The 16,134-nt window shown below is 35.9% G+C and overlaps 1 protein-coding gene and 1 long non-coding RNA gene across 2 annotated transcripts; one reads left to right on the top strand and one right to left on the bottom strand.

Moving 5' to 3' along the window:
* The first annotated feature begins 9,245 nt into the window (after positions 1–9,245).
* On the top strand, positions 9,246–10,460 carry LOC118482128. The gene is made up of 4 exons (XR_004867386.1): positions 9,246–9,562; positions 9,638–9,710; positions 9,950–10,177; positions 10,359–10,460. It is a non-coding gene; the product is annotated as an uncharacterized LOC118482128 (long non-coding RNA).
* Positions 10,461–12,563: 2,103 nt separating this feature from the next.
* LOC110941257 lies at positions 12,564–13,046 on the bottom strand. The gene has a single exon (XM_022182884.1). The coding sequence runs from the start codon at positions 13,044–13,046 to the stop codon at positions 12,564–12,566; it is 483 nt and encodes a 160-aa protein (XP_022038576.1).
* Positions 13,047–16,134: the final 3,088 nt, after the last annotated feature.

Genomic DNA, 16,134 nt, shown 5'->3' on the forward strand with positions numbered 1-16,134 from the left:
TTGCCCTTGTCACCCTTCCTGTGTAATTTATTCTTTCGAATCTGCGACTCAGTCAACGTCGCTGATAACTCGATCGCCTGACGGAGTGTGGTAGGGTTGCTACCAGTAAGGATGTCTTGTACCGAGTCAGGCAGGCCGTCGATGTACCTTTCGATAGCCTTATCGAGTGGGGTAACCATAGTCTGGCAAAGCAGACTCAACTCCTCAAACCTATCAGTATAAGCCCTGTGTTCGCCACTATCTTGCTTCAAAACATCAAATTCTTTCTCCAACGCTCGTTGTTCATGACGAGGACAAAACTCCCTCATCATAAGAGCTCTCAGTTCAGCCCATGTCTGAGCTAGAGCAACTTCTGCACCTTGATCTCTCATAACCCCGTTCCACCACTAAGAGCCCTCTTCTGAAACACACTCGAAGAAAACTCGACCTTGCGATTGTCAGGACACTGCACATGCCGGAAAGTGTTCTCGATGCTCTCGAACCACTGAAGAAGCCCAGTTGCTCCCTCAGAACCACTAAACTTGAGTGGCTTAGCCGAGTTAAAATCCTTGTATTTGCATGTACCATTGTTGTTGTTGTTGGCCTGGTTCCATTGAGCAAAGAGATTTGGGAATTGAGCAGCCATCTGCTGCGCAATAATTTATGCCAGCTCGGCAGTAGCTATCTGGTTGTCGCGTCAAGGAGGCATTCTAGAAGAGAAAAACATGAAATGAAACGAGTGAGATGATTGGATGAAGAGAATGAGATGAAGCAAAATCAACAAAAGCAAAGATGGCGGTATGCATCGCAAAGCAAACAAGCGACATGAAATGTCTAGTCAAAGTAAATGGGTCAGAATTAGTGTATCGCGAAGACATGCTCGCCTATAAGTGAACACTCACCCCAAGAGTTCCCAGGTAAGAGTGACTGGTCCGATTATGTGGATTTGTACGAACACTCTAGCCTTAGACAGAAAACCCAGGGTACAGGCATTCACTCTTCCAGTTCGCACGTGTTCACACTATTAACCCAAAACTTTGACGGGATTTTTGAAATCCAAAGAGGTTCAAAACCATATAACAGAGGGTTCAAAACCTAGTAATCAATCATCCTCGAACAGATGATTAATTTTCAAAGCGGATTCGGAACCGAAGTTCTCGTTGTGGTTATCACCTAAGGATAGGTGATGTGCATGTTTTAAAATCTAAACACAAGATAACTTGTGTTAGGGTCCTAGAAAGTTATAGTCTAGGTTAAAGCATTACTAATAACCTAATTCCCTATAACCATTGGCTCTGATACCAACTCTTCTGTCACACCCCGACCGCGTATAACATGCAACCGCGGCGGAAAACGTCGGGGAGTGTTGTGGACAGAATTAATTGTTATACAACCATGGAAATTAAAGTCATATTTTATTTATCAAACACGGGTGTTACATTGTCTTAAAAGGAAGTACAGAATTCAAAACATAGTTATACTAGTTCTATCTTCATTTTTAGTCTCTAAGGCACAGGTCCGCCCTAGTATCGTGATCAACATCTTATGGAACAGCTCCTGAAAACACATGTGAAAGTAGGTATGTCAGCATAAAAATGCCTGTGAGATACATAGGTTTTGTGAAAGTGGGATTCATGACTTGATTTTTAAAGAAATATTTAATAACAGTCAGTCATGAACCTTGTAATTTGTCTCGCTTTGTAAACCATTTGAAAAACGATAATATCAGATGATATGTATAGATGAACGTAAGGTTAAATGAATAACCTAGTAAAATGAGTTGAATAAGATAAGTTGTTTTGTAAGACAATGTTTTATGAAAGGTATGTTATTTGTATAAAATGTTATATGTCTAAACTGAAATGATTTAGATAACGCTAAGATATGTAATATTATACAAACACTTATATATAGGAAGTACCAGCGGCGTATCCACCATGTTTGCATCATATTACATACTCCACGTTACTCAAACCATTTACCCAAACCATCCACCATGTAAGATTGTTCTTGTATAACTCAATTGTCAAGTGTTATTGTGTAAATCATGTCGAATGTCTATGTTCAATGTAAACCACCAAATGTGTATGTCAATGTCAACGTGTTTATGTTCAATGTAAATCATGTAATGTGTATCCCAAAATGTATCATGTACGGTAAGCGAAATGTATCAATGTCACACCCCGACCACGTAGAACATACAAAACGTGGCGGAAACGTCGGGGAGTGTTGTAACAGAATCAATTCTTTCAAATCCATGGCAATTGAAGTTTCGTTTTATTAATCAAACATGAATGTTTACATTGTTTAAACAAGAATCAAAGTGTTCATAACATAAATTAACTAGTTCTTGTCTCGTTTTAAGTTACTAAGGCACAGGTCCGCCTAAGTATGTCTTGATAAGTCCTATGCATCATCTCCTGAAAACACATGTGAAAGTAGGTACGTCAGCATAAAAATGCCTGTGAGATACATTGGTTTTGTGAAAACGGAATTCATGACTTATGTTTGAGAAAATGTTTAGTCATGAACCTTGTAATTTGCTTTGTCTTGTAAATCATTTGAAAAACGATAAGATCAGATGATACGTATAAATAAGAGAACACTGTATGGTTAAACGGATAACCATGTAAAATGAGTTTGTAAAACAATGTCTCATGAAAAGTGTGTTATTTGTATAAAATGTCATATGTCTCAAATTGAAATGATTGAAATAACGCTACGATATGTAATACCATACAAACACTTATATATAGGAAGTACCAGCGGCGTATCCACCATGCTTGTATTATATTACACACGCCTCGTTACTTAATCACTTACTCAAACCAAACCATCAAGATGAAATGTTTAACAATTGTGGAAATGTTTATGTATAGTCAAATGTCTATTGTCAAATGTAAATCATGTCAACGGATACAACTGGTTCACACGGTTCAATGGTTACAAACAGTTCATATAATCAAACGGGTTTAGACGGTTCACATAGTCAAATGGTCACAACGGTTCAAAATTTAGCATAATGTGTTCATATGCTGGATGAGCATATGCAACAGAAATGCAATGTAAAACATTGTACTAAGTACGCACACAATGGGCATACGTAGCATGTAATGTAAAGCAATGTACCAAGTACGCACACAATAGGCATACATAGCATGTAATGTAAGGCAATGTACTAAGTTCGCACACAATGGGCATACATAGCATGTAATGTAAAGCGATGTACTAAGTACGCACACAATGGGCATACATAGCATGTAATGTAAAACGATGTACTAAGTACGCACACAATGGGCATACATAGCATGAAATGTAATGTAAAGTGTTGTGCTAAGTATGCACACAATGGACATACATAGCATAAACACAATGAAATCATGTACTATATATGTACTATCGAACATAGCAAGTATATGATGTGAAAACAGGAAAGCATGAAAGTAACAGATAGGCACATGTGTTTCACCCCAAAACAGTTTGGAAAACAGTAAAAGAGGGGTTCAATGTACTCACCTGAGATTGCTTTGGAGTTCTTGTATAATAACCAGATAATGCTACAGATCACGGGATATCAAACGGCACCTAATAGGTAGCTATGTTAATATACCGGACCAAATCGGAAGGATCGGGTAGTACGCGGGTTCGTAAACCAAACGAGTATGGAGACTCGTGTAATATGGTTTAACAAAGCCTACATACTAAATGAAACATAACCTAAGTGCTTACGGTCCATCACGACCCGTTTAGGTAGCTTATGCTACCCTAACGCGTCGTTCGCGTAGAACGCGTTCGGAACGCCTAACATCGTGACTACAAGGTATAACCTCGGAAGGTTATAGCTATGGTCACCTAATGTGTTTGGTCGGATCCTAATGATCGACCAAATGGGTCGGGTTCGAAAGTATAAGCGATGGTTTAGATCGCTTACCTTACGACCCTATATACGCACTATACTAAAAGTGACGAGCTAAGCATGTTAGAACATGCTTAACTAAGTTTAGAAAACAGGTTTGGCATCAAAACAAACGCCTTTGATGCTCACGAGTAGTTTGGTTACAAAATACGCAAGAATGCGCATTTTGGCCGAAACTACGACTCGTCACTGAGCCTAGATAACGTGGTGATCAGTAGATACGGACTATAACCATCGTGATCACGCTCACGTTATGAAGTTCTAACGAACTTCGCATCGACCACAAGCTGGTCAATGCAGAAAGTCAAACAATGTTCGACTTTCGGACTCGAAAAGCGAATAAAAGAACGAAAGAATACTTACGGAGGGTCCCCGAATGCTAATCTAGATCAAAATGGCTCAGGTATGAAACAATGGTTCCAACTTAGAGCCTTAAGATCAGATTGTGTGGGTTTTGAGCAAAATGGGGGGGGGGTATTTATAGGAAAAGTGGAACCGTTAGGATCGTTTATCGAATACCGTGCCACGATCTTGTGCGTACACATGTCAAAATGTTGTGGTCACTGATTAATGGCCCTTGGCCTTTGATTGGGTGAAAAGGCAATTGGACCTTTCGCCATTTGAAGAGCCAATCAGCATTAAATGTGGGTTCTGCTGTACTGGGGACTCCTTACGGACCGTATGGCTTATGGCTTACGTCCGTAAGCCGCTAGTTTGGCAGAATTGCAGTTTTGGTCCCTGCAGCACCAAAACTTGGTATTTGATGCGTTTTTTGCACGTTTAAGCCCCGTTAACCTCATTTCAAAGCTCTAAAATGATGTTAAAGTATAGGGAACTTAAAATGTGCTCAAAAATATGTCGGATGTCGGTTCGTTTGGCCGTACGGTCGCGATGTTCGGTTAATTACGACGGAATGCGCATAAGCGCGAAAGACGATCCAGATTGCGCGACGAATGGATTTTTCTCATGCCAAACACTAAGGCATAATACTAGGATGCTTACATAAATTTTTGGATGTCCGGATGTATTCAGAACGTAAGTTATGCGCGAAAGTGCAAACTTGTGCACTTTTTGACACTTTTAGCCCCTGAATGATCCAAAAGTTTGTTTTAGCATACCAAACCCCTCAAAGCCTATTTCTAAGCTATGTAAAGGATATTTATGGTATGTTTAACTTATGGACATGTTCCGGAACGTTCGTTATAGTTCAAATTGGCATACTTTCGCAGTTTGTCAAGTTTAGTCCCTGTAAGCGAATTAACTTGTTTTGCCATACCGAAGCCTTCAAAACTTATTTCTAAGTTATGTAAAGGCTATTTAATGTATGTTAAGCATATGTTGATGTTCCGGAGTATTTGTCGCATTAAACTGAGTATGTTTACGCACCAGTTTGCGTATAATTCTCCAGAAAGCGTTGTAGAGTTTGAAATTAAACAAGAATCGATATGTGCAAAAGATACACATATTTATACAAGATCCCAAGTATGAAATACAATATTTCATCGGCTTGGTATTTGTTTGATGGTCGTGGTGACACAGGTGTCACAGTCTCCCCTACTGAATTTGTTAATTTTAGGTTCAGTAGACCTTAATAAGTCTTTACCTCTTAATCGGTCTTTAGCCTCATGTCTGTGCATATAAGTTGTTCCCTGTTAAAAATAGCATGGTGTGAAAAAATTCATTACATTTTGTTAGAAAGCCAACCTAGAAAACAAGACAGTGGATACAGATGCATGATTGGAGCAATATATACACATACCAATCTATCTCTTATACTAAAGCAAAATAGTGGTTGACCATTTGACCATGATGTGGCTATTCTCTTTGGCCAGAGAATTGGGAATTTTGGGCGGCATTTTCCTTCTTCTTACCTACGCTCTTCTTCAATTTGGAAACCTAATCAATTCTCTCAATCAGTTACGCTCTTCTTCAATTTGAAAATCATTCTCCAGGCAAATTGATTTCTCTTCATCGAGTATGAATCAATCTTTTCTTTCACCTACCTCACATTCACTAACCCTAATACTATCTGCGGCTTCATCTCTGGTGATTTTACCTGTACCCACTTCAGAAATCTCTAAATCTCAAATATATGAACTATCATCAAGGTATGTTGTTTTCTTCGATGTTTGATGATGTAATATGATAATCCTTTGATTCCTTAGCTTTAATCACTATTTAATATTTTAATTATTGATATATGTATAGATTTGTGGAATCGTTTTTTTATTTTGTCGTTCAATCACCATTTAGCCGCTGCCAAATCTCGATTTTAGGGTTTGTGGGCATGTGAATCTAGGTTGGAGAACAAGATTCAACTGAAATTGGAGCAATTTTTCATTCTACAATACTCCCAAACATCGAATGGTAATAAGTTTTTGCTCAAAATCTTTCCATTTCCTTGACTTCAATTTGTTCATCTCTTTTATATTGTCTCTTTGTGGTTCAGAATTATCACCGGAAACGGTTGTCTCTGTTGCGTAACCTGAGATGCTTTATCAACTCGCTCAAGTAGTTCTCTCTTTGAAACTTCTGTATTTTTCCTTTTTTTTGTGATTGATGTTTGTTAAACCAACTTTAAAATTTGGTCTGGTAATACTGATCATGTTTAGAAATTCGTTTGTGACTTTGTGTGTAGAGCAGGTGTTGAAGGTTTTTGCATCAGTTGCAGGGCTCTGCTGCAATTGTTAATTCATTGGTCATCTGCTACAATAGTTCAGTATGAAGCCCACTGAAGAACACCCTACAAGAATTTATACGGATGATTGGCGGTTTTTGCAGTTGTTGCAAAGTTCTGCTATTGGGGATATGAGGAAAGTGAAGAAAGATAGTGAGGGTAGGTGAGGTAACGACGGAAAGGTTTCATTGTATCATTTGGTCAGTAGCATATGAATTTGTTTCTATTTTTTTTTTTTGCTTTTGTTGTAGCTATTTCGTCTTTAAAGATGTTTTTGTGTAGGTTCTTGCGATTTGGTTTGATTTCATCTTCGCTATTGTCTTCGTTCTCTGATTCAGTTGTTGGTGGTATGTGTGAAATTTGGTTACTATCTATTTCTGCGGTGTATTTGTTTGGTTCCTGATTTTCCAAGATTTGTGTTGATATTTTCTTGGGTTTTTTTATTTTTTTTCCAGGTTTTTTTATTGTGGTTGTCTGTTGGAGTGAACTAGCGATGTTTGAGGAGGCACTATTTGAGGAGGTTGCTCAGCATTTTTTAATTATGGTAAGTGTTAAGCAGGTAAATTTTTAAAGTTTCGAGTCCTTATTTCATCGAGAAAAAGTAGTTTTCTTAATATCTTCTTTTATTTATATCAATGACGGAATTTTGGGAATAAGAAAAATGTTCAAAAAGTTTACTTGGTTGTAGGCTTTCCATAACATACATTGTTTTTTGTTGTGTCAAGTTTAGTTAGACTAATGTTGTTGTATTTTTAAGCATTTGGTATTTGTGGATGTTGTTTGGCTGTTGAGTATGTGTGTAGATACGGGTGTCATGTTTATGTTTTTTTTTAATTTCACCTTTTTTAACATTTCTGTTTAGAGGTATAGGGATATGTTTACTTGGAACTAGGGGTGTTGAGTTGTTCACGGTTTGGTTTAAACCCGTGAAACCGTCTAAACCGGTCATCGGTTTGGTTTCACGGTCGGTTTTTTAATATCTTTCTGTTGATCGGTTTCGAAGTTCTCAAACCGTAATGAATGGTTTGGTTTGCGGTTTCAAAAATTTTAAAACAAGATAAAACCGAACCGGACTGCAAGATTTTAATACATATTAACTTTTTAAATATTTTATATCATACGTATTTGATTATTTATATCCTTTATGACATTTAGTAAAAAGATAATAATGTGGATGACTATAGATTTCTAAAGTGTAGTGTAGCAATGTAAATTGCAGTGGGTCATCAGATAATTTGGTTTAAGATTTAACATTTTATTCCAGTTTACAACTCTAAGGCTTACTTCAAGGTTGTAGCACTATTTGACTTTATTCTCATTTTAATTTATATTTTTATTTGAGATGTCAAAAAGATTGTTTAACATCCTTTCTTCACATAGTAGGTAATGCTTTCGATTTATTCCTATTTCAAACAGAATCTGAACAATCGGTTGTGTATGTACTGTGTACTGTGTGTATGTGAAAGTTTTTCAATTTTTTTGGCTTTCCACAACTGCAGGAAGAAGATGGTATTGATGAAGAGCTGATATAAACATAAAAATAAAATAGCAGATGCTTATAACTAGGTTTCTCACTAATAATGTGTCTCAACCTAATTGAATTTGTTAATTTTAGGTTCAGTAGACCTTAATAAGTCTTTACCTCTTAATCGGTCTTTAGCCTCATGTCTGTGCATATAAGTTGTTCCCTGTTAAAAATAGCATGGTGTGAAAAAATTCATTACATTTTGTTAGAAAGCCAACCTAGAAAACAAGACAGTGGATACAGATGCATGCTTGGAGCAATATATACACATACCAATAAATGCATAGAACAAAGTGATTTGATTGTAACAAAACCCCGGATTGCAAAGTTTGTACATATTGTCTTTGATGAGTAGGTTTCAAATGGAGTGTTGACCTTTGACCTGTTACTCGACTCACATGTTCTGCCCTTTGACCCATTACTTGACCCGACCCGCCTGTTTTGATTTATATAATATATATTACCAACCAAGCAATGCATCATCGATTTGTACTCTATGCAATTTAATTTAGTCTTAATATATAACCTATATAATTTTTAGAATTACTATATTGCATTTAGTTTAGTCTAAATTATAATTTTTTAAAAAAATATGTGTTTCATTTCTATTGTAATCCATGTCCAGCAATGAACAAGCTTAAGAAGGTGGGTTTATGGGTAAATTCATCTTTTCATCTTCTTCGCTCACGGTCTACATCGTTATCCAATCTACTACATGAATCTGTCAAAGCTGTTCCTATCGGTGATGCATCTATTAATCAAGGTCCGTCGTGTATCCTGTACAGGTGACTTTCATTAGTGTTATTCAATACATTTGTTCTTCATATTGAATCATTAAAGTATGTGTATGTGCGTGCGTCATTGTGTTGTCTCAGTGTGCAAAGATTCAAGGAAAAAATTTTGCCTGCGGTGACGTTGATGCAGCTTGAAAGTCCCATCGTGGTACATATTTATCTGTCGTGACTTATGTTGGAATTCTCATTCTCTTATTATGAATTTGTTGACTTAATAAAGTCAAATTACTATTTTACCCTTTAATTATTCTGTTTATTGTTAGTTAGGAAGTTAGAGAACAGTTAGTTAGTTAGTTAGTTTTTGTCTGTATATAATTAGGGCTTGTATCATTTTGGGAATAATTCAATTCAAGCTTTTCATTCTCTCAATTTACAGAATTTGCGAGTATGGCCTGTTTGAGATATATTTTGGTCATAAAGAACAGGGCATCTTTAGCTTATTTGACAATTTGAAAGTGTGTTTGGTTATAAGGAACAATTTAAAATGTATTCGGGTCTTTTGACCTATTTCAAATGGTTTTTGTATGTAAAAAGTTAAGAGTAAAGTACACTGATGGTCCCTGTTTGGTCATATAGGAATAGTATGTAGAGGAAATAAGAACTGATTTGAAGGCACTAAACAACAGGCATCTTAAAGCAAGAATATTGCTGATAAAAGCATTAGGAAGCAGGTATATGTTTTTTAAAACAAAAACAACATGAGTCCAAAACTGAAGTGGTGATGCTAGAATCTTGTGCTCTTATAGGAAGCAGGATAAGTTATTCGAGAATGTGGTTGCCAATGGAGCAGATTATGTAGACTGAAATAAGTCTAATCAGGTACAGTTGAATTGTGTGGCAAATATAGGATTCCTTTTTGTTTTTTGGACTCCCTTCTATTAGCAGAGGTAGTATAGAAAGTTTACAGTGTTTATGATTTAGTTTTTTTTATTGTTGTCGGTTAAGAAATAAGATTATTGTTGGTTGTTTTGTAGTGGAAGGATTCAATGGAGTCTTTAATTTTTGAATTTGAAAACAATCAAGTTAACTAATATGCTGGAGATGTCTTGCCTAACAAGGTAAACTGCAGACATTAAAATAGCAATTATGTAAGCTCCGACCGATTTGTACATGAAAATTGTCAACGACAACACCTTTATGCGAAAAGGCCAGCCTTCAATGAACACTTCCACACCTGAAACTGATGTTATTCCCCGCTTTTACTTTGATTTAAGAGATTATGAAAGTCTTTCCGTCCTACGTCCTACGGATCGTAAAAACAATCACCAGCTCCTAGCTCCTTACAGGTACTCATTGGAGTCACATGTTCACTCTCTTTCTTAAAAGAAGGAAAATATGACTAACAAAAAGAACAATGGCTCTTTTTCTACTACTCACCCTAGGAAACGAAAAACGAAAAACGCAAATCTCTTCATACCTATGCTAATTCACTAATAATCCGTTTTTATTTTGCCTTATGTGTTTCAGGTTTGCAGAAACGCCAGCTTTCCAGGCCGGAATTAAATGAAGGCATATGGGCTTCAAAGGCATATGGACTCGTAGCTGGACCAAAGCTGGTGCAAAGTTATTTGTGGAAATTTGTGTTAATATTTTAGTTCCATATGTGTAGAGATACTTTGATGTGTATAACTTATTGTGTAACGATTGATGGTTATGCAAAGTTTAAAAAATTTATTAACTGTATGGAGGTAAATCCATTTTTTGGTTATATAATTTAACTGGTGTATTTACATACAATTTAATCAATTGTATAACTAATAGACATTAATTTACTGTTTAAAATTAATTTTCAAACATTTATATATAATCTGCACTTGTGTAAACGGTATACATTGTAGTTGTAGGATTTTGGTTTGAAAGATGCTCAACTTGGCTGTTCAAGATAATATTATTTTCCAATTCTTCATTTGGTGTTAAACGTATCGTGTAAGGGCGTTTTTTGTAGTGAAAGGTGGAAGTAGAACAAAAGAAATAGATCAACGGTTGGGTGAAAATGTGTTCATTGGGTTCAAATCGAGAGTAAAAGGAATACTCGAAGGGGTTTTTTAATTAGCGGGTTGGCGCCGTAAGTTGTTAACCTGTTGAAGTCATGTCTATTTTGTAAGCTATGGTAATTCATTTAGGTTGTTTCATTTTTATTATTTTCAGTTTCATTATGTTTTTACTATTTCATTAGTTATTCCAGGAAAGTATTGTATTGTACGGATGGTCTTTAAGGAAGCCTTTGCTTTTTTTTTTTGAACCGTAAATTTGGATCACTGATGGACGGACCACTGACAATTGAGTGAAAATGTGTTCATTGGGTTCAAATCGAGACTAAAAGGAATACTCGAAGGGGTTTTTTAATTAGCGGGTTGGCGCCGTAAGTTGTTAACCTGTTGTAGTCATGTTTATTTTGTAAGCTATGGTAATTCATTTAGGTTTTTTCATTTTTATTATTTTCAATTTCATTATGTTTTTACTATTTCATTAGTTATTCCAGGAAAGTATTGTACGGATGGTCTTTAAGGAAGCCTCTGTTTTTTTTTTTTTTTGAACGGCAAATTTGGATCACTGACGGACCACTGGAGTATCATCGTGGTGCCTTCCTTTGGTTCCTATGTAGATGTTTTGTAGGCAATTTGTTACATATTTTCCTTAGGTTATAATTATTACAGGTTATAAGCTGTTTTTAACTGATATATAGATGAGGTTAGTGGTTGCAATTTGTTGTTATATGCTTTCTATTTATGGACATAACTTTTTACATTGTAGTGTCTTGAGATAAAAAAAATAATTCATGTCCATTATAAGGAAAAAAATAATACATATTTTTGCTATGTAAGAAAAAAACTTATAATTGTTTATTTATATAAACTTGTGCAATGATGTAGTCTATTAGTTTGCTGGCTGTTAACTATGACAGCCTATATACCAATCTGTGGCAAACGGGCATGGTCGTGTAACGCGTAAACAAAATAAACCCGACAAGCCGAAGACATAATGTCCAAGTCACATTGCGTAGCACGTATAAAAAATGACCAAAGTGCATTAATCTGGACAAAAAATCAAGCAAATTCTATTACGTTCAATTCACATTCCGTATTCATGTATTTCAATTATGTGTAATTCTATATTTATGTTAGTACTGTAACGTTTCTCTCATTAAAAGATTTATGTCAACAATGTTGAATAATATTTTTTGTGAAGCCACCCGTGTAATACACGGGAACTTAGACTAGTAAAATATATAAAAAAATAATTAGGTAATGATGATGAAGACTTTAAACCATTGCATGCAAGTTAAAGGAAGGGGCTTTAAAGCCTCCTGTGTGATGTGACGCTAAGGTAACGTGATAAATCCCCTAGAGACTTTATACCACATCCTGTAGCCTAAGTATAAGTCGATGAAGGTTAAAGGAATTTAGAACAGATTTTAACGCATAATATCATATCAAATTGCCTCAAGTTAAGCTCTTAGTTTCAAACAAATAGATGTTTCAGAGCTATGAGGTAAAAAAAATACTGATGATAGATTAATTTTCTTTTTTGAACAATAAACAGAAACTTCACTATTCTCATCAAGAAAAAACATCCCACAGCAAGCAGCTATGCGGACATTGAAACAAACTCAAGAGACCAAGGAAAGAAAAAACTGGAACATACATCAAGAGAAACCCAAAACAGAGAGCCTTATACATCAAGGACCGAAAAACTTCTCCATTCATGCCAGGTGACCCCTTGTAACTTTGATCTTCTGCTAATCCAGTCGAAAGTTTCCTCCTTTATCTCCTCAAGTAATTTGTTTACCTCCGTTGTCGCACTGTTGAACACTTTGTTGTTTCTATTCTTCCAAAGGTTCCATGTGGTTGAGAGATAAATGGCAAATATTACTTTAGCTTTCTTCCTAGACCAATCTCTTCGATCCAGCATCCTTTCTTTTAGTGACTCCATGTGATTTCTTGTTGGGATCTTAAGCCATAACCAGATTTGAATCCATACTAACCTCGCGAACGGGCAATGAACAAACACATGCTTAGCCGATTCAGATGATAGACCACACACTTTACATACCTCTGATGCTATTTGCACCCCTCTTCTCCTTAAAGCTTTAGCCGTGGGTAGCTTCTCGTTGAAAGCTCTCCATATTAATAAATTCAGTTTAGGCGTTGCCATTCTGCACCAATCCAAACTATTTGGTGCAACGTTTATATCAACAATTCCCCCAGATCTTTTCTAACTTCCTTTATCGAGAACCCGTATTCTACATTTCCTTTCTTCTTTTAAGAATGCTTTTTACACAGCTATAAAGCATGTGTTTGTCACATCACATCACTATTCTTTCCTTTTTCTCTTTCTTCTTTTAATAGCTCATTACTCACAAATAATATTTTCTCTCTTCCAATGCTTGCGCTTAGACAATGAGTTTTTCTACACTTTCTCTCCTTCAACTCATTTTTAATGTCACAAATGCACCCCAAGCGCATTGAATTGATTTTATTTGTTAAGACTATCACCAATGCAAGATTAAAATCCTTGTAATTTTTTTGCCACATCACTCGGCTACTCACTCTCTTTCATTTCTCTCTTTCTCCATGTAATAGCTCATCACTCACAAACCTCATTCTTTCTTCACAAACGCATGCACTTAGCCAACAATTTTCCTATCATGTGTCTCATTTCTCTCTTTTCTAACTCATCATCCATATCACAAATGCACATCAAGTGCATTGCATTGGATCCAGGGGCGGATCTAGCATCAAAGATCGGGTTCCCAGGAACCCAGTCAGTTTGAAATTTTTAGTGGAAACGTACAAAGAAATCATAAAAGGAACCCATATATAGATTAGGGGTGAACCCATAACAAAATATATCAATTGTTTGTTGCGCCTCCTTTCTAACTAAGAGGTTCGGAGTTCGATCCCTGATTCTCATCTCTTCACCCTTTTTTTGCTAACATTGACAAAATAGGGTTTCCATATACCATCGACTCCATTCCAAACAGTTGGATTTTTGAGCTTTGAGCCAGATTTGGATTTTAGGAAAGAGATAATTTTTCCAACAGAAATTGTTTATTAGCTTCAAATTCTCTTAATTTGCTATTAGTTTTTCAAAGTAAAAAAAAAAAAAAAAAAAAAAAAAAACAATCTAATCGCGAATTAAGAGTAGGTGAGCGGGACAGTAGGTGGGTGAAATCATTAGATATAGACTTTTTATAATATGGTAAAAAGACGATCGAATTAAAAAAGTTAAATTAGTATATACCATATTTATCCTACAAACCGTAAGAACAAATCCTAGTACTTATTTAGGATATTATTTTATCATTTTTCTATAATTGGTTAGATGCCACATGACACTTTTTAAGTGGTTCGTACAGTTTGTATGCAAAATATGGTTTGTATTTGATCCTACTCCTAGAGTCTAAATATACAAAGATGTTGAGCAGTAACCAAATCCTATAGATAGTTCTGAACAGGTTTAATTTTTAAGTTGGATCTTAAATAAACCCAAACTTTATACTTGTTTTGACCGGTTATTAATGTCGAACGTGCTATTAGTTTATTCCCAATTAGTTTCAAAGTTTAAAATAAGTTCACTACATTCAAGTTTCATTTTCAACTAGTTACTTTCTGTCCGCGCGTTGCGGCGGAATCCAATGACTACAAAAGACGTGTCAGCAACGGCAAACAAATTACCGAATATCAAATCATAAATAAAAGGACGTGGTAAGGATAGTCAATTCGTCATAAAAAAAGCGATTTTAAATAACCTAATATATAATAATAGGACCCACACGTCCTCCACGTTGGAAATTCGGTTGTTTTCAGTTCAGTTATTACGGTGCTAACACGTTAAAATATGGATGAGCTCGGTACCGGTAACGACAGCGAAAGTACCGATCCGGAAAATCATCGAAATTAGGTACCGGCACCGAAAATGCTCGGTACAATACAGTATGGTATTTGAAGGTAAAAATCAATAAATACAAGTATGGTGTTAGACCGGTGTCGAACCGAAAGTAACGATTCTGAAAACGCCAAAAGATGGGTACCAAATTGGTACTGAAAATGATTTGGTATAGTAAATTTGGTACCGATACGATACCGGTTCGTTTACAGGATTTGATACGATTTGCTCATCAATATTCTAAATATCCAAGTTAATTTTACATTCTACAATTCATTCATTACAGAAAAAGACAAAAAAAAAAGCAAAATAAGTTGTTGCGTATATAAAACCTCATTCAAACGAAATACAGTTTACTTACTGTGTGTATGAAAAGTAATCTAAACGGTGCAATTACTTGCATTGCTGCGTTGCTACAGGATTTGATGAGCTTGGTACCAACCGGTACCGAAAATACCGTTACCGAAATCCCCAAAAGTGGGTACCGAATATACCTATCATGGTACGGTTCGGTACCGGTCGGTACTGGTACGTCACCGGTATTTGAGGGTAAAAACCGGTGAATACCTGTGCAGAACCGGTGCCGAAAATACATTAACTTCGGTACCGGTCGGTACTGGTACGGCACCGGTATTTGAGGGTAAAAACCAGTGAATACCTGTGCAGAACCGGTACCGAAAATACACCACTTTGATAAATTTGAGACCGATATCTATACCCGATACCATCCTAATTTTAATTTAAAAAATAAATAATGAAACACTGTTCATTGTGTTTCTTTTTTATCATATAGTAATTATATGATTTATTAATATAAAGAGATTGAAGAACTGAGCCGAAAAGGTTGGCCGCTAGAAAAAGTGACCCGACCCGACCCAGCCCGAAAACCTTAACATATGGTTGTGAAAGTTTGACCAACAAAAAAAGTAAACCCATAGAAAAAAAATTCTGAATCCGCCACTAATTGGGTCTGGTCATTCAGAAGAGGTCCTTTTATGTAGGCATATTAGGTGGTTTATGTAGATAGCAAGCCAATTGGCGAGCTAATTTACCTCATCTCGATGTTTATAGTAGTTTGAAAATTAAACCAGCTGCTGTTGAAGGAAATTCGGGACAAAGACAAGCTATTTGAAGAACTGTATTCATACCCAACAAACAAACAAACTATTACCACGTAATCAGATATAAAAGTAACGCATAAAGTGTGCTCTGGATTTTTCAACTTTGGAAGGTCAACTAACAAATATATATAATTATATAAAATCTAGCTCCATTGCGTAGGAAATTTTCATGATCTGATTATTAAAGAATATCAAGTGTAACCAACTCTTGGCCATTGACGATCATCAAAAGC

This window comes from Helianthus annuus, chromosome 1 (genome assembly GCF_002127325.2).
Source record: "Helianthus annuus cultivar XRQ/B chromosome 1, HanXRQr2.0-SUNRISE, whole genome shotgun sequence".
NCBI classification, from domain to species: Eukaryota; Viridiplantae; Streptophyta; class Magnoliopsida; order Asterales; family Asteraceae; genus Helianthus; species Helianthus annuus.

Excerpts from the sequence above, each read along its gene's own strand:
- LOC110941257 (XM_022182884.1), bottom strand. The coding sequence starts at position 13,046 with ATGGCAACGCCTAAACTGAATTTATTAATATGGAGAGCTTTCAACGAG.